Source organism: Pyrus communis, chromosome 4 (assembly GCF_041283825.1).
Source record: "Pyrus communis isolate YQ-2024b chromosome 4, ASM4128382v1, whole genome shotgun sequence".
Taxonomy (NCBI): Eukaryota; Viridiplantae; Streptophyta; class Magnoliopsida; order Rosales; family Rosaceae; genus Pyrus; species Pyrus communis.
The window spans coordinates 1,723,947-1,745,843 of NC_142568.1; the positions used below are offsets into that span (position 1 = coordinate 1,723,947).

At 40.7% G+C, this 21,897-nt stretch overlaps 4 protein-coding genes across 6 annotated transcripts; 2 read left to right on the top strand and 2 right to left on the bottom strand.

Annotated features, from left to right (window-relative positions):
• Positions 1–2,462: 2,462 nt before the first annotated feature.
• Positions 2,463–8,375, bottom strand: LOC137722363 (putative phosphoribosylformylglycinamidine synthase, chloroplastic/mitochondrial). 2 transcript variants are annotated; one of them, XM_068461349.2, is made up of 4 exons: positions 8,085–8,375; positions 7,937–7,990; positions 3,585–7,810; positions 2,463–2,742 (listed from the first exon to the last, which is right to left on the bottom strand). In XM_068461349.2, the coding sequence occupies exons 2-3, from the start codon at positions 7,976–7,978 to the stop codon at positions 3,614–3,616; spliced, it is 4,239 nt and encodes a 1,412-aa protein (XP_068317450.2). In that variant the 5' UTR covers positions 7,979–7,990; positions 8,085–8,375; the 3' UTR covers positions 2,463–2,742; positions 3,585–3,613. The 2 variants fall into 2 exon arrangements, with proteins under 2 accessions (XP_068317450.2, XP_068317451.2); XM_068461350.2 differs by having other exon boundaries at positions 8,080–8,319.
• Positions 8,376–9,179: 804 nt separating this feature from the next.
• On the top strand, positions 9,180–12,617 carry LOC137723110 (70 kDa peptidyl-prolyl isomerase). The gene is made up of 12 exons (XM_068462273.2): positions 9,180–9,741; positions 9,853–9,939; positions 10,211–10,471; positions 10,557–10,631; positions 10,725–10,805; positions 10,906–11,100; positions 11,189–11,275; positions 11,365–11,540; positions 11,625–11,747; positions 11,841–11,987; positions 12,080–12,207; positions 12,310–12,617. Exons 1-12 carry the CDS (start codon positions 9,537–9,539, stop codon positions 12,446–12,448), a joined length of 1,704 nt encoding a protein of 567 aa, XP_068318374.2. The 5' UTR covers positions 9,180–9,536; the 3' UTR covers positions 12,449–12,617.
• A 1,231-nt stretch (positions 12,618–13,848) lies between these two features.
• Positions 13,849–16,398, bottom strand: LOC137723718 (U11/U12 small nuclear ribonucleoprotein 35 kDa protein). 2 transcript variants are annotated; one of them, XM_088692208.1, is made up of 9 exons: positions 16,212–16,398; positions 16,003–16,100; positions 15,796–15,847; positions 15,573–15,643; positions 15,074–15,164; positions 14,918–14,993; positions 14,744–14,822; positions 14,339–14,571; positions 13,849–14,305 (listed from the first exon to the last, which is right to left on the bottom strand). In XM_088692208.1, exons 1-9 carry the CDS (start codon positions 16,366–16,368, stop codon positions 14,185–14,187), a joined length of 978 nt encoding a protein of 325 aa, XP_088548334.1. In that variant the 5' UTR covers positions 16,369–16,398; the 3' UTR covers positions 13,849–14,184. The 2 variants fall into 2 exon arrangements, with proteins under 2 accessions (XP_088548334.1, XP_068319013.2); XM_068462912.2 differs by having other exon boundaries at positions 13,849–14,571.
• A 4,532-nt stretch (positions 16,399–20,930) lies between these two features.
• TPR6 (Tetratricopeptide repeat (TPR)-like superfamily protein) lies at positions 20,931–21,856 on the top strand (the record flags this gene model as incomplete). The annotated part of the gene is made up of 4 exons (XM_088693192.1): positions 20,931–21,125; positions 21,219–21,365; positions 21,458–21,585; positions 21,703–21,856. Coding segments are annotated over 4 exons (606 nt in total), but the record flags the coding sequence as incomplete, so codon positions are not given.
• Positions 21,857–21,897: the final 41 nt, after the last annotated feature.

Sequence of the window (21,897 nt, forward strand, 5' to 3'; positions counted from 1 at the left end):
GTGTAATAATAATTTACGCTCTAGTATTACAATCATGTGAAGACTGGCGCTATGCGCATCATATATGAGTCCTAATTGCCTATAGCAATCTAGGACAGGACTGGCACATGCAATGGATCCAAAGTGAGCGTACGGTGCGATGTGAACATACACGTGAAAAACTGGTCTTAGCCCGGACGAGTATTAATACCAGTGCAGCACACGATGAGCAGATAACGCAAATATAGGGAATAAACTATTGGGGATAAAATAATCTTTCAAGAGATCTTTACCTCGTCTTTCCCTCTTTTTATCCAAGTTTGCAGCACGTCTGGGTTTGGATATCTGACCCACAACTTCCATGACAAAACGGGAATATAAGGCTCTTTGCCTTCTATGTTCATCATCTTCATCCTCTTCCATTGCGAAAGCCTCATCTCCACTTTCCTCGAAATTGAACAATTCTTCCTGTTGTGCCAACAATCTTTTCTGTTGCTCATCGATTTCATGCAATCTCCTTGAAGAAGACATTGTAAGAACTTAAGATTTAAAAACGATGAAGAGGGATTCTGAGCTAAAAAAGAAGGATTGAGTTTGGTGTATGAATGAGGATGGATGTAGGGTTTATATGGACAAAAAATGAAAGGATGCGGTTCTGGACAATGCCACGTGGCACTGTGTGATTGGTTGAAAATCTTATCGAAATCTTGGCTAAATTATTGTAAACAGATAGTGATACGTGACGCGTTAGGATTGGTTGAAAATCTTATAAAAAATCTATCCACAAAATAGTACATTCGAATAATGACATGTGGCATGACAAGATTGGTTGAAAATCTGATTGAAATCTTGGTTAAATTATTGTAAACAGATAGTGACACGTGGCGTGTCAGGATTGGTTGAAAATCTTATCGGAAATCTATCTACAAAATAGTATATTTGGATAATGACACGTGTCGTGACAAGATTGGTTGAAAATCCTATCCAAAATTAAAACTAAATTTTTTATTTATTATTTTATAAAAAAATTAATAATATTTTAAATGGGTTGGGTGCCAGTACAATTTGTAGGGATGGAGATGCATTTGTACCAGCGCATTTTTTAGACTTTGTGCCAACACATTTTTTAGGGTTGGAGATGCATTTGGCCAATTACTGTTCATTGGGGTAAATCACTATTCATTTAAGTGGATTAAATGGGCTGGGTGCTAGCGCATTTTTAGTGGTGGAGTTGCTATAAAGGTGAGGGAATCTGAGAGCGTATGGGAGAAGAAGTGACACGGGGACAAAGGAGATAAGAGACTCACGTGGGGGGGGGGGGGGTCCCACCATGCAGAAGTAGTTTATCTAGAATAATGAATTTACCAGAATGGCCTTGAACATCGTGAGTTCGTAAAATTTTAACCATAATTCCAGTTTTGATTCCGCTTGCGTCTACACGTTCGTACTATTAAGTACTTCGAGAATACAATAAAATAGTAACTCGTACGCATCACGAAAAGACAATTAATGAAAGTTAACAATCTCGCCTCCAGGAGCATTGTAGTCAATTCACTCTTTTTAAATTAATAAAATCATAAAATTAGGGACAGATTGTCACAGTAATGGCGGCATGTATGCACGATTGTGGCGTAGTGGTAATGGCAACAATGGTGGTGGTAGTGGCTATGATAGTGTAGAAGGAGCATTTGTAATGGTAGGTGGTGGTGGTTGCTCTCCATAGATAAATTGTGTCAAGACGGATGCATTCTGTAATTGTTTTAAATTAATGATTGAATTAAAAAATATTTCATCAAAGGGCTTAACTCCACTTTTTATTAAGACAACTTTAAAAGCAACATACATGCTACTTTTAAAAGTTGTTTAAAGGTCATTGATTTTAAAATAAGCCGAATATTTATTTTATTAAACATTTATTTTATTATTTAATTTTAAAATGGATTAGTTTTTTGTGAAAACAAGCAATACCAAACTAGGACTTAGTAGATTAAATTATCAAATGTTAGGGAAGGAGAATCGATGGAGATCAAACTCACACTAGAATGCATATTTTCTACCGCTACAATAAGACGTCATTTACAGAATTATTGTGTTTTTGCACCTTGTTATCTACAAAATTAAATTTCAATTTGAATTAGCAATTAAATTTTCTATCCAAGAATTTTTTTTAAGAAAAATTTTACTACTATTAGGCGCTTGAGGAGAGTTCGAAATTATCACAATAATTTAAAAAATACAAGAATTTTGAACTCGAAACGCATGAATAAAAACCTAACATTCTATCTACTAAAAGACCACATGCTTCCATCCAAGATAATACTTGAGAAAGGTGACGCTCCTGAATTACCATTTAAAGTTTAAACCATAATCCGTACTTTGTCGTAGCCTAGGTGTCGTATCGATGTTGAAGATATATCATGAACATGTTGCAACGTTTTGTCAGGGACAATGACACATATAATATCAATACCATATCGACAGTCTGTTCTTTAACCCACTGCAATTTATTTTGAACTAATCAGCATCAACGCAGATTAAGAGTTTAAGATAGGTCAAGGGTTCAATCCCTTCCTGTGTACCGAAAATATATAAATACATACGAAACAAACACATGTTAAACTCATAAACTTAAAGACGCAGCATACAAAATTGCAAGCATATTCGTACATGAAGTTCGAAATAAGTTCAAGTTTTGACTCCGGTCGTCCTGCTGTCGCGGCTAATGCAACAGATTCCGATCAGTCATCATCGTCGTCATCTGTTCTGCCAAAACGATAAGGAAAACAAAATTCATGTCAGCAACAAAAAGTGAAAGCACCCCACAGCATGCATGATTCAAATCCTCTTCAACAGACAGCTAAAGCTCTCGTTAACATTATAGAAAAAGAATTCATTCAACAGCCAAATCGGATTAACGCTCCTCATGGTGACCGGGTAATTTTTTCGGAAGATACCCCTCGTAGGTTTAAATCCTAAGTTTTTTAACCAAATGGTCTATCTTCTGAATGTCCTATCACCACGAGGACCATTAATCCAATTGTGGATAATTCAAATGATAACCCCAGATCCATCGAATATAGGTCAACAATTGCACACAATTAAGGGAAGCCTGCATCATAACCCTAGTTCCCAAAAATTTCACAATGATAATGAAATAGCAAGGCAAATCAGGGTCATCAACCGAATATATTACACTTTTTTGGCCCTGGTCAGATGATTGAAGCTCAGTAACATTTAAAAACTTAACCACGTATGATATTCATCAGATTCGCATTTTAATTGTCCAACTTATTTTATATACATACAACAGCAAACAAGCCTCATCCCACTAAGTGGGGTTGCTTGTATGGAATCCTAGAACGCCACTGTGCTCGGTTTTGCATCAGATGAAAAAAAGGAACTAACTCATTATACCTCATATTTGTCGATTTCAATAATTAAACCATATAATATCGAGTCCAAAAAGCATATTAGCGAGACATGAAAATCTAAATGCCTATTTCCACAGCCCTCATGCAAGCATACTCTAAAGAAAAACACGACTCCCATGTAACTGGCAAAAAAATAAAATAAAGCAGAACTCTAAAGAAGACTGAAATACTGACCATTCTTGTACGAAAAGGAATACTGTTTTTCAAGAACACCACTCTCTAGCATTCTGGAACATTCGCAACCAGGGACTAGGGCCTTTCTTTTCCACATCCCATTGCTTGGGATACCAGGGTAATTGCCACATTAAGAAGCAACGCTCTGGATGAGGCATCATGGCTAGATGCCTCCCATCTGGAGAACAAATTGCTGCAACCCCCAAGGGAGAGCCATTGACGTTGAAAGGGTAAACTTCTGTCTCATTACCATCATCATCGCAATACCTTACTGGTGCCAACTTTGAGTGAAGCAAACGATCAAGAACACCATCATCGGGGAAATATGCTCTTCCTTCACCATGTGCAGCCCACACACCCAATGTACTGCCCTCCATTCCTTTAAACATTATAGCTGGCGAGTCCTTTATTGCCACACTGGTGAATCGGCATTCAAACCGTCCAGACTCGTTGTGAATGAACCTGGGCTGCGAAGGGTCCCCACCACCACCTAGCACACCACCAACTTGAGGACCCGGGACCCACCCCAAAAGGGCCATAAGCTGACACCCGTTGCAAACTCCAAGACTAAAAGTGTCTGGCCGCTTGTAAAACTCTTGAAATTGATTTAGAAGGGGCTGATTAAATCGAACCGATGCAGACCAACCTTTTGCAGAATCAAGCACATCGGCGTAGCTAAAACCTCCAACAAACGCAATTCCACGGAATTCATGCAATGAAATGGTTCCATTAAGAAGGTCTGACATTGTAACATCCCATGGTTCAAAACCAGAAGCATAAAATGCTGCCGACATTTCTCTGTCCCCATTGCTGCCTTCTTCTCGGATTATAGCCACTTTTGGTTTGCAAGCGACGGTCATATACTTTTTATCTGTGAAAGAAGGAGTGAAAGACAAATCCCATGAAGGCTCATGCCTATCTTTCAACCCTTCTTTTTCTAGATCCACACAAGAAGCCAACCTTTGAAGTCTTTCCAGCTGAAAACTAGTGTCCTCCCACAAGTCCCTTAGAAAAGAAGTACTCTCATTCAAATGTGTAACCCCATCAACCTTTAACTCTACTGAGGGTGTGGCACTTACTTGACCAATAATCTCAGCCAAAATATTGTAACTGCTCAGTTTTTCCAACACCAAATCTAAGTCATTCCGGCTTACCTCAATAACCAGACCAAGTTCTTCAGCAAAAAGCGTTTGGAATAGGCCCTTCCCATGTGAAGTCAAGTCCAAAGTTATGCCACAATTCCCAGAAAATGCCATTTCAAGGGCACAGACCAGTAGCCCACCATCACTAATATCATGACCAGCAGAGATCAATTCGTCAGAAAGAAGGTCCTGAACTCCCTCAAAAACTCGTTTTAGATAAGGAACATCCTCAATGTCAGGGCAGTCATTGCCAACTTGGTCAAAAACCTGAGCAAGAGCAGACCCACCTAACCTCCGCTTTCCCTTTGCCAAATCAATGTGAAGCAGCACACCATCATCCTTGAGCTTTAAATCTGGGGTTACTGTTTTTGTTATGTCAGGACAAGTGCAATAAACACTCATTACAAGATTGCCAGGTGCCTTAACAACCTCGCCTGCAACATGGGCTGCCATGGAAAGACTGTCCTTCCCGCCATCAATTGCAATACCAAGTTCGATCATTGCCTCTGAAAGAGCTGTAGCAGCATCATACATAGCTGCTCCTTCCCCATCAAGCTTGGCTGCATACATCCAATTCCCGCTGGCTTTAACATCAGATAGAGAAGTGACCTTTGCCCAAACAAGATTTGTGAGTGCTTCTCCCACAGCCAATCTTGCCATTGCTTTTGGATCCAGCAAACCTTTGATTGGCTGCTCCCCAATGGCACATGCACCTCCAGTCACATCAGTAAAAGTCTGCGCTATTACTGCAACATCAGAGAGAGGAATTTGCAAGGGCCCAACAGTTTGCTGCTGTGCTACTAGACCTGTAACACACCTGTCTACTTTGGATGTCAAGAAGCGCTTTGAACAAACAGATGGAAGTCTCAACACCCTCTTAAGTGAATCCATCACTGTTATTCCAGGAGCAATATCAAGTGGTTCTCGTGCATCAATCGTCCTGTGGAATTCAAAACTTTTCTGTGGCATATCACCAAGTACTTTCTCAAGCTCCAAATCGACTGCAGGAGGAGGGGGAGGGAGTCCACTAGATTCACATTTTTTAATAGCTAAGCTATCAATTAAAACAGCACGTCCCTCACCATTTATTGTTCCAATAACAGCCATAGAAACCCTTTCTCTTTCACATATTGATTGCAAGAGGTGGCGGCTTTCAGGCTTCACCAAGATTGCATCTTGCTCCTGGTATTCTGCACCCCATATCTCCAAGACAGACATTGTGTGATCACCAACTACAATTGCCCGGATATCAATCTGGCCGCCCTTGGGGTATATAATTTCCTTAACAACATTGCAGTTTCCACCTGCCCCCTGATCATGAATGCTAATGATAGGGTTATTATCCCCCATCTCAATACAGGCACGGACCACACGATAAAGTTTCTGTGCCATCTCTGCATCTCCACGCTGTACGGCATTAAAATCAAGCTCCGCATCATTCTGGCCGCTAACCATGCTCGATGCTGCCCCACCCCCCATTCCAATACGATAAGCAGGGCCTCCAATTTTAACAACCAGCATACCAATGTCAGGCTCACCTTTTGTTATATGGGTGTGATCAATCTGCCCAATGCCTCCACTAAACATGATTGGCTTCAACCATTCTCTCCTGTCTCCACTTGGAAGTCTCATTCCAAATGTTCTAGTGTAGCCCTGAATCAAGGGCTCACCAAATTTGTTCCCGTAGTCTGATGCACCATTGCTAGCATCTATAAGGATCTGCAGAGGTGGAGCCAAATTTGATGGATAAGCAAAAGACGGATCTTCCCAAGGTGCATAAGAGCCCTCCATATTGAGATTCCCAACACAATAACCAGCTGTAGATGCTACAACAAAAGACCCTCTTCCAGTCGCATGGGTATCCCTGATTCGACCTCCTGCGCCTGTCTCCGCACCAGGGTAAGGCGCTACAGCACATGGGAAATTATGGGTCTCAGCAGTAAATAAAATATCAAGGTACCGAGTAGCTATGCTCAATGGACATGTTGAACCTGGCTCAACCGGTCGCATTTGCTTTACAAGAAACCCCTTGATTGCACTTGAGTTATCCTTGAAGCCAATTACAGAATTGTTTGGGTTTGCCTGCAACGTGCTCTTCACAATCTGCATCAGAGTTCTATCCATAGGCTGTCCATCTATAATAATTTTGCCAGTAAAAAACCAGTGCCTACTATGCTCACTGTTGGATTGTGCAATATCAAACAGCTCAACTGTTGTTGGATTCCTCTGGATTTCATCCTTGAATAGCCTAGTGTAGTACTGGAGATCCTGCTCATCAAATGCCAAACCCATTTCCTGATTTATCTCCTCCAATGCCTTCCGACCCCTCTCCATGACATGTACATGACGAACTTCATCCGGAACTACACTCGTTTCAAATGAAACTAGCTTCTGGGCATACACACACTCAGTCATTCGATCATGAACCAGTGCAGCAAACTCATTAATCTGATGATCTTGAAGTGATCCCTTACTAAACAGCAAGTACCTCCTTGACCGTTCCAAACGAGTCACCTCTGTCAACCCACATGCTCGACAAATTGATACAGCATTAGAAGACCAGGCTGTTGTAAATGACAACCTAGGACCAACCTCAACAATAACTGTACTAAGGCCTTCCTGCCTTTTCTTTTCAAGAAAGCTCTCAGTCCCCAAATTCTCGGGCTCATAAGTCTCCTGAAGAAGCCACTTCAAAACCAAAACCTTGTCGCTAGAAAGTGGCGAGTCAAGGCCAATGTTGAAGCACTGCTCAGTTTTCAAACCTACAATCTGATCCGTGATCTTTGTCTGAACCGTCTTCAGAAGCTCAGCTGTTGCACTCTCCTGAATGAGCGGGATGCGAAAAAAATGAATAACTTCAGCTGCAGGCTTCTCAACCAAGCTTGACTGCTCATCATCTACCAAGCTGCTCACACCACCAGAAACCACAGCTCTGGGCTTTTCTTGAGCACGACACCTCAAAGAAACACCTCTCCTATTACCAAAACTGGGAGCTGAACTTCTCCCGTGAAGCGAGCCCCAAAGCACCTGGCTTCTTCCCTTAACCGAGTTCCTCTGCAAAAAAAGGCTCTGCCTATTCGTGCCCTGCCAAATAAAACCAAGCGACATACAGCTTTCGATTTTGATCGACATTTTCTACCAAAATGCTACAATTTTTCAAAGCAATAATAAAAAAAAAAAAAAAAAAAAATGGTAACGAAGAATACTTACTCGTAAGAACTCGGCGGCAGCTGTTTCCCGAATACCGGCCATAACCTGAAGAAACTAAAAACAAACAAAAAAAATCAAATAATTAATTTCCAGAAAAATTGATGCTTTACATTGAAACAAACACAGAAGCAGAGAAAACCCACCTCACCTTCAATTCGATTACTAATTGGGTGTGGAAGTTGACAGTATCCGACGAGCGAGAGAGAGGGCTTTTAATTACTCAACAGCCATGACGGCGGCGCGTGAAGAAGTGGGGTTCTGGCAGAGACAGAACGAAGAACGCAGAGAAAAGTTGTCGGGAGAGGAGGGGAGGCGCGATGGAGATGCTGAAGCACGGTAGTGTATAAATTCTTAGGGTTTAGAGTAATTATGTATCAAATCTTACGGCATTTAGGTCTCATGAATTTTTTTATTTGTTGCCATAATTGATAATCTTTATGAAACCCAATATTTATGAATTTAGATATTAAATTTTAATTATATATAATAAATTCTTGTTAAATAATTAAACGTCTTTCAATTTTAGTTAAACTTCGTTGAGATGATCATTCAATTCTATTACGATTCAAATTATGAACCAGCCTTAAACGGAAAAGGATTCTCATTGGATGGACGGTACTGATCACTATATTCCTAAAATCCTTAGAAAAGAAATCCCGAGGCCAAACTAATTTATATATTTTATTTATTTTTAATGGAATAATTATGTTTTTTATTTGTTGCCATAATTGATAATCTTTATGAAACCTAATATTTATGAAATTAGAGATTAAATTTTAATTATATATAATAAATTATTGTTAAATAATTAAACGTCTTTCAATTTTAGTTAAACTTCGTTGAGATGATCATTCAATTCTATTACGATTCAAATTATGAACCGGCCCTAAACGGAAAATGATTCTTATCGAATGGACGGTCCTGATTGCTATATTCTTAAAATCCTCAGAAAAAAAAAATCATGGGCCAAACTAATTTATATATTTTATTTATTTTTAATGGAATAATTATTTTTTTTATTTGTTGCCATAATTGATAATCTTTATGAAACCTAATATTTATGAAATTAGAGATTAAATTTTAATTATATATAATAAATTCTCGTTAAATAATTAAACGTCTTTCAATTTTAGTTAAATTTCGTTGAGATGATCATTCAATTATATTATGATTCAAATTATGAACTGGCCCTAAACGGAAAAGGATTCTTATCGGATGGACGGTCCTGATCACTATATTCTTAAAATCTTTAGAAAAAAAAAAAAATCCTGTGATGGAGGCCAAACTAATTTATATATTTTATTTATTTTTAATGGAATAATTATTTTTTTTATTGCATGACTGTATCTTATAACAAAGTTCGTCAAAAATGGAGATAATTCTGGAACCATCCTGACCATGTCACGTTTCAGAACTCTCTAGACTCTCCTCTCTTTTTCTCTCTCCTCTGCCTCTCTCTCTATAAATTCCATTGGCAAGCTCTCTCTTTCTCCGCAATTCGAAAAAGCCTCTGCATTCACTGTTCTGTTTCGCTGTTCTGTTTCGCGCTTGCTTGTTCAATAACATTAAACGCCCATCGCAATCGGGTCAGGAAGTTGCCATGGAAGACGACTTTGATTTCTCAGCTGCCACCAACAGCCTCAACGACCCCGGTGACTTGGACCTTCCCGACGCCGAGGACGACGCAACGAGCCCAACTCTCAAGGTTGGTGATGAGAAGGAGATCGGGAAGAATGGCCTCAAGAAGAAGCTCCTTAAGGAGGGTGAAGGCTGGGACACTCCCGGCTCCGGCGACGAAGTTGAAGGTATAATTATAGATATACTATACTTATACACACACGCGTACATACATACACATGTATGTGTGTTGTTTGATGGTGAGCGTTGGTACTAATTGGCTGGTGATAATTTTACAGTGCATTACACTGGGACTCTGCTGGACGGAACGAAATTCGATTCGAGCCGTGACCGTGGGACCCCTTTCAAGTTCAATCTCGGACAAGGTGATTGATTCATTTCCACTTTATCATTGTTTTCAATTGTGTTTATATATGTAAAGGGTGACCATAAGCCAACAAGGCTTTCACTTTGTGAGGGGTGGGGAACATTTATCGCAGCCTTACTCTTGCTTTGAAATGAGGCTGTTTTTATGACTCGAATTCGTGACCTTTCGGTCCCAATGGAGCAATTCTTGATTCGAGAGGATAACATTTTGTTAAATTTTTCCTCTTACTGAGCCGTATTTTGGGTTATGATTCAATTGGTTAATTTCAGGACAAGTGATTAAGGGATGGGATGAAGGAATCAAAACCATGAAGAAGGGCGAAAATGCGGTTTTCACCATACCGCCTGAGTTGGCTTACGGCGAGTCTGGATCCCCTCCAACGATTCCTCCGAATGCCACACTTCAGTTCGATGTGGAGTTGCTTTCCTGGACGAGTGTGAAGGATATTCTCAAGGACGGCGGAGTTATGAAGAAAATTATCATCGAAGGAGAGAAATGGGAGAATCCGAAAGATCTTGACGAAGTGTTTGGTACGTTGTCTATCCGATGACTAAAAATTGATGAATGGCATTGAAACTCATTGGTTTCTTACACAATTTTTTGTTGGCATCTCAGTTAAGTACGAGGCTCGGCTTGAAGATGGGACTCTTGTTTCGAAATCCGATGGGGTCGAGTTTACTGTCCAGGATGGTTTGTTTCATTGCCTTATCTCATATATTTACTTGTGACGCAAAGAATTGGTTTTTTTGGAATAATCTGAGTGTGAATTCTCTTTGATTGCAGGCTATTTCTGCCCCGCCTTGGCAAAAGCTGTGAAAACAATGAAGAAAGGCGAAAAGGTCCTTTTGACTGTAAAGCCACAATGTGAGTCCTGTGCCCATATGATTACTTGTTGATTGCTTATTTTATTGAGAGTATTCAAATTTATTCACAAGATGCAAACTTAACGGCCATAATTTTGTAGATGGATTTGGCGAGGCGGGTAGGCCAGCTACAGGGGATGAAGGCGCAGTGCCGCCAAATGCGACCCTTGAGATAGCACTCGAGTTGGTATCGTGGAAGACGGTTTCTGATGTTACCAAAGATAAGAAGGTCCTGAAAAAGACATTGAAGGAGGGAGAGGGATATGAGCGCCCGAATGATGGGGCGGTAGTTAAAGGTAATACGAGTGATGCATAAAATTTCGTGGGTAATTACATTCTTAATGTTCGTGGATCTTAAGTTCTGTATTTGTTTTGGTCTGGCAGTGAAGCTTGTTGGGAAGTTGCCTGACGGCACGATCTTCACAGAGAAGGGCCATGATGACGAGCCATTCGAGTTCAAGACGGATGAAGGTAATCATGTCCCTTCGACATCGTTTCTCTGAAACTATTGAGTTAAAATTCCAAAACAGGAAAACTTGAGATGTATTGATTGTTCGCAGAGCAAGTAATTGAGGGACTGGATAGAGCTGTGAAGAACATGAAGAAAGGTGAAGTGGCTCTTGTGACCATTCAACCAGAATATGCATTCGGGTCAACCGAATCAGCACAAGATTTGGCTGTTGTTCCTGCAAATTCGACGGTGCATTATGAGGTGGAGCTGGTCTCCTTTGTCAAGGTAAGGATGATATGTCCCCCTCGACGCAGTCGCCGTTCCCCTGTTGTGAATTAAGCCGGACTAACTTAACTTTACCGGTTGCAGGACAAGGAGTCTTGGGACATGAACACACAAGAAAAAATCGAAACCGCTGGGAAGAAGAAGGAAGAAGGGAATGTACTCTTCAAGGCTGGTAAATACGAACGAGCCTCCAAGAGATACGAAAAGGTATATCCAGCAGTCTTGCCTCGTGCTCCTGTGACACCGATTCTACTTAGAAGTTTATAGCAACTTATAAAAACCTCTAATTTTCGGTGACAGGCTGTGAGGTTAATCGAATATGACTCCACTTTCAGCGACGAGGAGAAGCAGCAGGCGAAGGCGCTGAAAATAACGTGCAATCTGAATGATGCTGCGTGCAAGCTGAAACTCAAAGACTACAAGCAGGCTGAGAAGCTCTGCACAAAGGTACAAGGCTCGCCGGTTTCCCAGATCTCCATGCGAGTGCAAGGGTAGTGTAGTTTGTTTCTCTTCTAATGTGTGAGAGCACTGATATGCAGGTTTTGGATTTAGACTGTCGGAATGTGAAGGCTCTGTACAGAAGGGCGCAAGCGTATATCCAACTTGTCGAATTGGACTTAGCAGAGCTGGATATCAAGAAGGCCCTTGAGATAGACCCCGACAACAGGTTTGTTGATGAGTTGTGTCGTTTTTGTTCGTTTTGGACGAGCTTTTGTAGCATTTGTGTGTCGATTAACGTGTTTACGGGAGTGTGGTTGTGTGTTTTCAGGGATGTGAAACTGGAGTACAAGGTATTGAAGCAGAAAGTGAGAGAGTACAACAAGAAGGACGCGCAGTTCTACGGCAATATATTTGCAAAAATGAACAAACAGGAGCCGGTGCCGATGACCATCGACAGCAAGGCTTGATTGAGGTTGTCATGTAATTGAAACAAAATTTGAGGTTGTGTGCTTTTTTGAACAACATTAGTAATGTAAAGCCTCGGATTTGTCAAAATGTTGTGGCTAAATGTGCTTCTGACAGTTGAAAGTGCTTGTGAATAAAAGTGCTTTTGCACAATATAAGCGTATTTGAAAAGTGTTTGCTTCTATTGTTTTTCAAGGTGTGTTCGACTTTCAAGAAATTTTCTAAAGACGGCAGAAGCACTTGTGAGCCGCAAGTGGTTGCTACAAAATCAATTCCAAACGCTACCTTACCAAGTAGTACAATATATTATGATGCAGCGTATCATTTTTCAAGTAGTATACTTCTGAACTGTTATCGAATTTATGAACACTTCTTTAATTCGTCTCATAAGGTAAATTACAAGCGTTCTGTCATACTTACTGTGTTTTGAAATCATTGTTAGTCATCTCATTCGTATTTTATTAAGTTTTTTTATCTAAAACAAATCATATGCTTTGCGTATTTTATTAAGTTTTTTTTATCTAAAACAAATCATATGCTTTGCGCACAATTTGTGTATATAGTTATTTCGAACATTTTAATATAGAGAATTTTATTTTATTATCATAAATTAGAGGGTTTTTAGCGATCATATTTTGAATCTACACTTTGGAATAGAGAGAAATGAGCGCACGTTGTATGTTTTTTATGAATGGTAAACTCTCAGATTGTATACCAAATCAATCAATCTTTTAGTTTTTATTCTTTTTTGTATTTTTTGAGAAAACCTAGAATTTTTATTGTTGAAGACAACTTATTAGAAAGGGAGTGAGGTGTTAAAACGATCGAAATAATCTTGAATACATGTCATATGTAATTTATTTTAGATGGAAAATTAAACCTAGGTGGGGTGAGAACAAATTAACGATTTTAAAAAATTAGCATAAATCGCTTAAATTTTATTACATATGACATTGAAAAATGTAAGTTCACAAGACAATTTGAAAAATTCTCCCCCTTCAAAAATATGAAAAACGAGCCAAACATAACATAAATTGGTATATTTCGGTATTTAAATTGTTTGACATTCTTCAAACCAAACCGATCAAATCGATTCATATGGATGAAAACATTTACCCGCTCGTGAAATGTATGTTTGTATGTATGTTTGTTTGTTTGTTTGTTTTTTTTTTTTTTTTTTTTTTTAACAAACAATATTATCTACATTAAGAATGAGGGATAATGAGCTAGCAATTACGTGGTTCAAATTCACTTTTGACGAAAAACGAATCTAAAACCTCACATATAAATAGACGAATGCCATTGGACCATACTACTAATACCACTAGACACTACTAAGTGGCTGCTCGTTAGGTAATTCTGTATCGTTAAAAGTATATACCAATTTCTACTTTTGTGTGTGTTTCAAAATAATCGGCGACTTGAATTTCCATACATTCCATGAGCTCTTGTTCTGCATTTGAATGCACACAGTTCTACATAGCATGTTCCCTACATTTCTAAATGTGAATAAGCAAAACGTGATACATATTGACACTATCAACCGACGATGGTGGAAGAAGTTGTGAGGGAATTTGTGAAGGAGAAAGTCAAGCAAATTGGACATTCTTTTTGCTTGTGTTTACGACTAGCTCATGAGTATATTGTGACTTACGCGTTCCCGACGGTTCTTACGAAATCATGAGTGACTGCTCTCCTTGGTCTTTCCATAACCCCTTCCTGCCTCCAGCTGAAAATCTTAATAGCGATCACGGCTGGTGGACCTCTCACGGTGACGGGACTTGTGCCGCTTATGAGCACGCTCATCCCTATCCCTCGAGCTCCTTTTGTGAGAATGCTCATCCCTATCCCTAGAGATCCTCCTGTGAGAGCGCTCATCCCTATCCCTAGAGCTCCTGTGAGAGCGTTCTGCTCTGTCAACCGAGCTCCTGTTGTGATAGTGTTCTTCTGTCTCAGTTGAGCTCCTTACAGAACTGTCCTCTGGGTCAATAGATCTTTTGTAAAACCTTTCTTCCTTCTCCACAGGACTGCTTTTGCACATGTTCGCTTCCCTGTCCATGGACCTTTTATGGGTACTTTCTTCTCTATCCATGGAGCTCCTTTTCCTTCTAGGTGGGGAGGGGACCTACAAACACAAACGAGAAACAAAGACTCTGTGATAGAAGTTCCATGAGGAGAGATCTGATAATGCTCAAAAGCCAAACGATCTAAACTGCTTTGAGCAACCGCTACTAGCTATAGGCTGCAGAAATCAGGGAGGAAAATACATGGCTAATGGGACCAAAGAAGAAAAATACCTGATAGGGTGACATGTATCTTCCTTCTGGTGGAGGTGGGATCCCAAGTCTCTCCAGCTCGTCATATGGGATTGGACGCCTGGTTACCAAGATAAATAAAAGGTGAAGAGTCGGTACATCTAATTCACTGCAAGTTTATGAAATATATTACATAATTTAGAAAGTTATGCATACAGGGGAGCTCGAAATGGTTTTTCTCGTCCTCCAAAACGAAGCTGTCCAGATTCCTTCTTACCACAGAAACCACCTCCTGGTAAAACAATAAAATCACATGAACTTGACCCCTATAGGCATATGCAAACTGAAGGTAGAAAAATACGAAAAACTGACCTAATCTTCTTGGAATCCACCCTGGCATCAACTGCTGTCTGTTGTAATCAACAATAACTTTAGAATCATCAATCAAGGAATGGTGAGCTTCCTGAAAACAAGCAACTAATCTAAGCTCATCATAGACATGTTACGACTTATGCAGATCATATTTTCACATCGTCCCCAATTTTCTTTTCCTTGGCTTGCCTCGTCTATCCACAATTAAGACATTAAGCATACCATTATGAAATATAGTATCCAACCACCTACAATTGATATGCACATGTCTTTTCTCACAAAACTAGCAAGCACAGCCAAATCAATTTAATTTTGTGAGAGAAGGACGTGTCTATGAGAACAAACACCAATACCATCATGCTTGAAGCGAAATCCATCAACACTACAAGAATGTAAAATTAGAATTCCCCACCACACAGACATGCAATACATATATGAAAATAAATGAAGAGATTCCATATCGTATAGACTAGAGAGAGTGGCTAAAAAGTTGGAGCACCTTATATGCACGCTGCATCTCCCCTTCGGTTTCATATTCAACAAAAGCATATCCGCGCGAAGCACCAGTTACTGGAAAAATTGCACCAATCAAATTACAAAGATGGACTCTCATAGCATTACAGTGTCAAAATAGAAACATAAAATTCTGCAAGAGCATTGTAGTTGTAATGTTGTGAAATTTTGTACGGAGCTCGAATTCAAAGCAAAATTAAGAAGCTCACCAATGTGCCTGACCAAGCGCAAGCTTTTGACCCGACCGTACTTGCTCATAGCCTGAAAACCCAAGTTCAAAATTTGTTTTTAGACCAAGAACTTCCACTTAATTGGGTTTCTACCGATCACAGTTGAACAACTTTCTTCCTATTTCTTTCTTTTCTCAATTTTCTGGGCAACCAAACAGAAAGTGAGAGAGAGCGAGAGAGATGAACCTTGCGAAGAGTGCGTTCGGTAGTGAGATGAGAAAGGTGACCAACGAAGAGAGTGCAATAAGGATCGCCGAGGAGCTTGGGGTCGCCCAGGGGGTCATCTGCAAAAGAAAAAGAGTTACAGGGCCAAAGTATAAATAAGAAGAAGCAAAGGGTAGGGATATAAGAGAAAAAAGGAAAAAAGGAGGAGAAGAGAGAGTGTGTGTGGTTACAGAGGCCAGCGGAGGAGCAGAGGAAGGCTCGGTAGACGGCGTTGTCGTGAGGGAGAGTGTCGGTGCCGTCTATGCTTCCCGCCTGAATCGGATGATACGCCTCCGAGTAGAACACCGCGTTTAAGTTTCCGTTCACGTTTCGTCCGCCCCCACTCATCGTCGCATAATCTCTCTCTGTCTTCAGAAGCAATGCAAATTCATGGACAGAACAGGTGGGCTTTATAGAGGTATTTTCTGGGCCCATTTTGTTTCCGGCCCACATTTTTATTTGCAACGCATTGACTCAAACGGGCCAAAAAAATATGATGCTCAGCCCATGCTTTCTCGGTTTTGAACCGAGGGAGCATATTGACTGAAAAAATATGTGGGTTTTCAAATGATTCCAACAACATTTGGAATCGAATTCATAACAACTGAAACCCTCAATCGGGGTTTGAACTCCCATGAATGTATTTCGTTATCGAAAGTACGATGTTGTGTAGTTCCGGGACTGTTTAACAAGCGGGATTAGTCTGTCATCAATGTAAAGTGGTGGCTCTTATATCAGCGTCAACAAACTGTTTATGCAGCAACGCCAACACCCTCTCGCTTCTTCCTCTAGAGCTTGGCCATGTAAAACTCAGGCTCCTTACCTTCCAAGATGTGCCTGACAGATTAGTTTACGAAACAAAATAAGATGATGCAGAAAACAAATACAATCGAATGTATTAAAACGAGTTATTAACTCAGCCATCAGCTCTGCCCTGCCACATTCGCATCGACGGGAAGATATATGCAAAGCCAAAAATCACTCACCCCCAAACTGTCCTTCAATCTGGGAGTTTAGCGTGCAAACTTGCTGATGCTTCTCAAGCTTTCCGGCGACATTACTCTTCTTTGCTTCCTCCGTAGTTCCTTCTCCTACCTGCTTGTACATATAAAGATAGAACTAGTTAGTGTGATGATGAAATGAATTAGTCATTCACCCCATGATAAAAAAACATAACACAATCCATTGATCATGGTATTGAGCTTAAAAATTCTCATTTCCTCCATTTAAATTTTGTATATTAAGCATCGTGAAAGAAGCTAGGCAATGGGAAATTCCGGAATTTCAAATGCATTATACAGCACATGAGACGTGAAAACAGCATCTTTGCTAAGCAAGGCTGCGTACAATAGACGTTCTTCCTCCAACTCTCGCAAAGCGGGAAGCCTTGTTAACTTGGGATCTCCCATTCTTTTTTACAAAGCACATGAGGCAGTGATGATTAGAAGATCATGGCAAGTAGAGGAGGGTTAACTAACCACTGAACAAAAGATAAATGAGTAATAAAACTCATTTAGATTCATTCAAGTAAAATACAACAAATAAAATACAGTGCATGATTCATCGTGGCAGCCAGGGCATCTCACCTGTGCACTCTCCATCATTCCATACCAAGCCTCCATACTCGGGGTCCGATGCTCACCTGTGCCTCAAAACCCATTTACAAGATGGCTATTGATTAGCTCTGGTGAAAATCAGGGTCCGATGCTTAACTTTAACATGACTTGAATGGAGAAACCATGGCATTTTAAGTTGAAATTGCACGGCGAACATTAGTAACCGTTCTGCGAAGGATAAACGGAAACCATTTGTATTCCTCTGAGAACACATCTGAAATAAAACAGGAAGTTAATGTCCCCTGGACTAGCTATAGAGAGTGCTGGCATCTCTGTGTTTTAGCCTTTGGTGCAGAGGAATTCCAGATAATCCGGGCTTGAATATCATAAATCGAACCTGGGTAGAGAGCTCGCATTGGATTTATGTTTTCACTGCCACGATCATCTGGAGTTTGAAACTTCAGCTGCTGACATCTTGTAGACGCTTTCGTGTGTTGTCAAGAAAATAAGCCGTCATCAAGACAGATTTATTGCTGTTTTACTGTTCGAGGTGTGGTTAGCCTTGAGGAGAGCAGCGATGACACACACATGAGGGCATGATACTGAAGTACACCTAACTCTCCAGTCCAAGGAAAAACGTTCGTCCCTGGTGCCCGCCACATCAGGCTTGAGAATTTCAGGGCTCGGAAATTGGGTCCTCTGAATGAAAATGCCACAACAGGAGATGGCCAAACCCAACCCTCCTCCCAAGAAATGCTAGAGTTGCAATTGCTCTAGAGTTTTTTAAAGCATAAAGTGAAACTCCAACAGTTCTGCCACTTGCCACTTCGTACCAACTGTGGGTATCCAACTGAGCAATTCGTAAGCTGCTAGAGCCATGTCTTCCATTCCTAACCAAGCAGAACTACAAAAACCCATCTCCATAGCCCCATAAGCAGCTACAGCCAAACTTTCCCAGAAATAGACAATCCAGCCCCAAAGGTATCAACAACACATTAACTCCATCAGCCACAACTCCATCAACAGGTTGATAGAAAATCAGATCTGAAGCAACAACCAACCGACCAAACTTAGTTGCACTCACATATTTGGTGGAGCACTGATTGCTCTCCTTCATAACTTCTGAAATACTTGGAAACTTCCCAATATTTGAGCAGCAAATAAGATCAAAGATTACAAAGATTTCCTACCAGTAATGCTTGGAAAAATCCATACTTCTTTGAAATTCAAGGAACCAAGGTTTATAAGAGCTGTAACAGATCCAGAAACAACTTTGTTAAATGTTCCACCTAAATCAAACATTCCATAATCCTTGAATATACTCTAAAATACTTGGAAGCACTTCAAGCTTTGGACAACCAGAAAGAGTGACATATTTGAGGGACTTGAGTTGACATATGCTGCTTGGAAGACTCTTAAGTTCTCTGCAGTCCTTAAGGTTCAAAGAAACAAGACCCTTAAGATTTTCAATTGAGGATGGCAGTTCTCTCATTGCAGTCCTATCTAAAGAAAGGTACGTAATCACCTTCCTAGCTTCTGATATCTCTGGAAACTTCTCAAAATTTGAACAGCCAGAAAGAGTAACATCCCTGAGGGACTTGAGTTGAAATATGCTGCTTGGAAGAACTTTAAGCCCTCGGCAACCTCTGAGATTCAAAGTACTCAGCCCAGTAAGATGTTTTATCGACGAAGGCAATTCTTCAGTTGCAGTCTCATCCAAACGAAGACTCGATAACCCCTTCACAACCATTGAAATCTCTGGAAACTTCTGAAAATTTGAGCAACGAGAAAGATTGACATCTCCAAGGCACTTGAGTTCCCAGATGCTGCATGGAAGACTTTTAAGGCCTCGGCAACCTTTTAGGTTCAAAGATTCGACCCCAGAAAGTTCAAATCTCAGGAAACTTCTCAAAACTTGAGCAGCCAGAAAGAGAAACATCTCTAAGAGACTTGAGTTGGCAGATGCTGCTTGGAAGACCTTGAAGCCCAAGACAACCATTTAGCTTCAAAGTATTTAGCCCGGTAAGATTTTCAATTGACGAGGGTAGTTCCATAATTGCGGTCCCATCTAAATAAAGGCACCAGAGCTCTTCCATAACTTTTAAAATCTCTGGAAACTTCTCAAGATTTGAGCAGCCAGAAAGAGTAAAATATCTCAGGGACTTAAGTTGACAGATACTGCATGGCAGTATTTTAAGCTTCGAGCATCCTTTTAGGCTCAAAGTTTCAAGCCCCGGAAGATGTTTTATCGACGTTGGCAATTCTTCAATTGCAGTCTCATCCATATAAAGCTCTGAAAGCTACTTCATAGCTACTGAAATTTCTGGAAACTTCTCAAGATTTTTGCAGCCAGAGAGAGTAACACATCTAAGGGACTTGAGTTGGGAGACGCTACTTGGAAGACTTTTACGTTGTAAGCAGCCTTATCTCATTGGTTTCTCACACATTGCTTTGTTGGCATCTCAGTTAAGTACGTGGCTCGGCTTGAAGATGGGACTCTTGTTTCGAAATCCGATTGGGTCGAGTTTACTGTCCAGGATGGTTAGTTTCATTGCCGTATCTCATATGTTTACTTGCGACACAAAGAATCGCTTTTTTCCAAATAATCTGAGTGTGAAACCTCTATGATTGCCGGCTATTTCTGCCCCGCCTTGGCAAAAGCTGTGAAAACAATGAAGAAAGGCGGAAAAGGTCCTTTTGACTGTAAAGCCACAATGTGCATCCTGTGCCCATATGCTTACTTGTTGATTACTTATTTATTGAGAGTATTCAAATTTATTCACTAGATGAAAACTTGACGGCTATAATTTTGTAGATGGATTTGGCGAGGTGGGCAGGCCAGCTATAGGGGATGAAGGCGCAGTGCCGCCAAATGCGACCCTTGAAATAGCACTCCAGTTGCTATCGTGGAAGACGGTTTCTGATGTTACCAAAGATAAGGTCCTGAAAAAGACATTGAAGGAGGGAGAGGGATATGAGCACCCGAATGTTCGCGGATATTAAATTCTGTATTTTTTTTGGTCTGGCAGTGCAACTTGTTGGGAAGTTGCCTGACAGCACGATCTTCAAGATGGATGAAGATAATCATGTCCTTTCGACGTCATTTCTCTGAAACTATTGAGTTAAAATTCCAAACAGGAAAACTTGAGATGTATTGATTGTTTGCAGAGCAAGTAATTGAGGGACTCGATAGAGCTGTGAAGAACATGAAGAACGGTGAAGTGGCTCTTGTGACCATTCAACCAAAATATGCATTCGGGTTGACCAAATCAGCACAAGATTTGGCTGTTGTTCCTGCAAATTCGACGGTCCATTATGAGGTGGAGCTGGTCCCCTTTGTCAAGGTAAGTATGATATGTTCCCCTCGACGCAGTCCCCGTTCCCCGTTGTGAATTAAGCCGGTCTAACTTACTTTACTGGTTGCAGTACAAGGAGTCTTGGGACACGAACACACAAGAAAAAATCGAAACCGCTGGGAAGAAGAAGGAAGAAGGGAATGCACTCTTCAAGGCTGGTAAACACGAAAGAGCCTCCAAGAGATACGAAAAGGTATATCCAGCAGTCTTGCCTCTTGCTTCAGTGACACCGATTTTACTTGGACGTTTATGGCAACTCATAAAAACCTCTAATTTTCAGTGACAGGCTGTGAGGTTAATCGAATATGACTCCACTTTCAGCGACGAGGAGAAGCAGCAGGCGAAGGCGCTGAAAATAACGTGCAATCTGAATGATGCTGCGTGCAAGCTGAAACTCAAAGACTACAAGCAGGCTGAGAAGCTCTGCACAAAGGTACAAGGCTCGCCGGTTTCCCAGATCTCCATGCGAGTGCAAGGGTAGTGTAGTTTGTTTCTCTTCTAATGTGTGAGAGCACTGATATGCAGGTTTTGGATTTAGACTGTCGGAATGTGAAGGCTCTGTACAGAAGGGCGCAAGCGTATATCCAACTTGTGGATTTGGACTTAGCAGAGCTGGATATCAAGAAGGCCCTTGAGATAGACCCCGACAACAGGTTCGTAGATGAGTCGTGTCGTTTTTGTTCGTTTTAGATGGTTCGTTGATGAGTTGTGTCGTTTTTGTGTTTCGTGTGTCGATTAACTTGTGTGGGATTGCGGTTATGTATTTCCAGGGATGTGAAACTGGAGTACAAGGTATTGAAGCAGAAAGTGAGAGAGTACAACAAGGACACGCAGTTCTACGGCAACATATTTGCAAAAATGAACAAACAGGAGCCGGTGCCGATGACCATCGACAGCAAGGCATGATTGAGGTTGTCATGTAATCGAAACAAAATTTGAGGTTGTGTGCATTTTTGAACAAGATT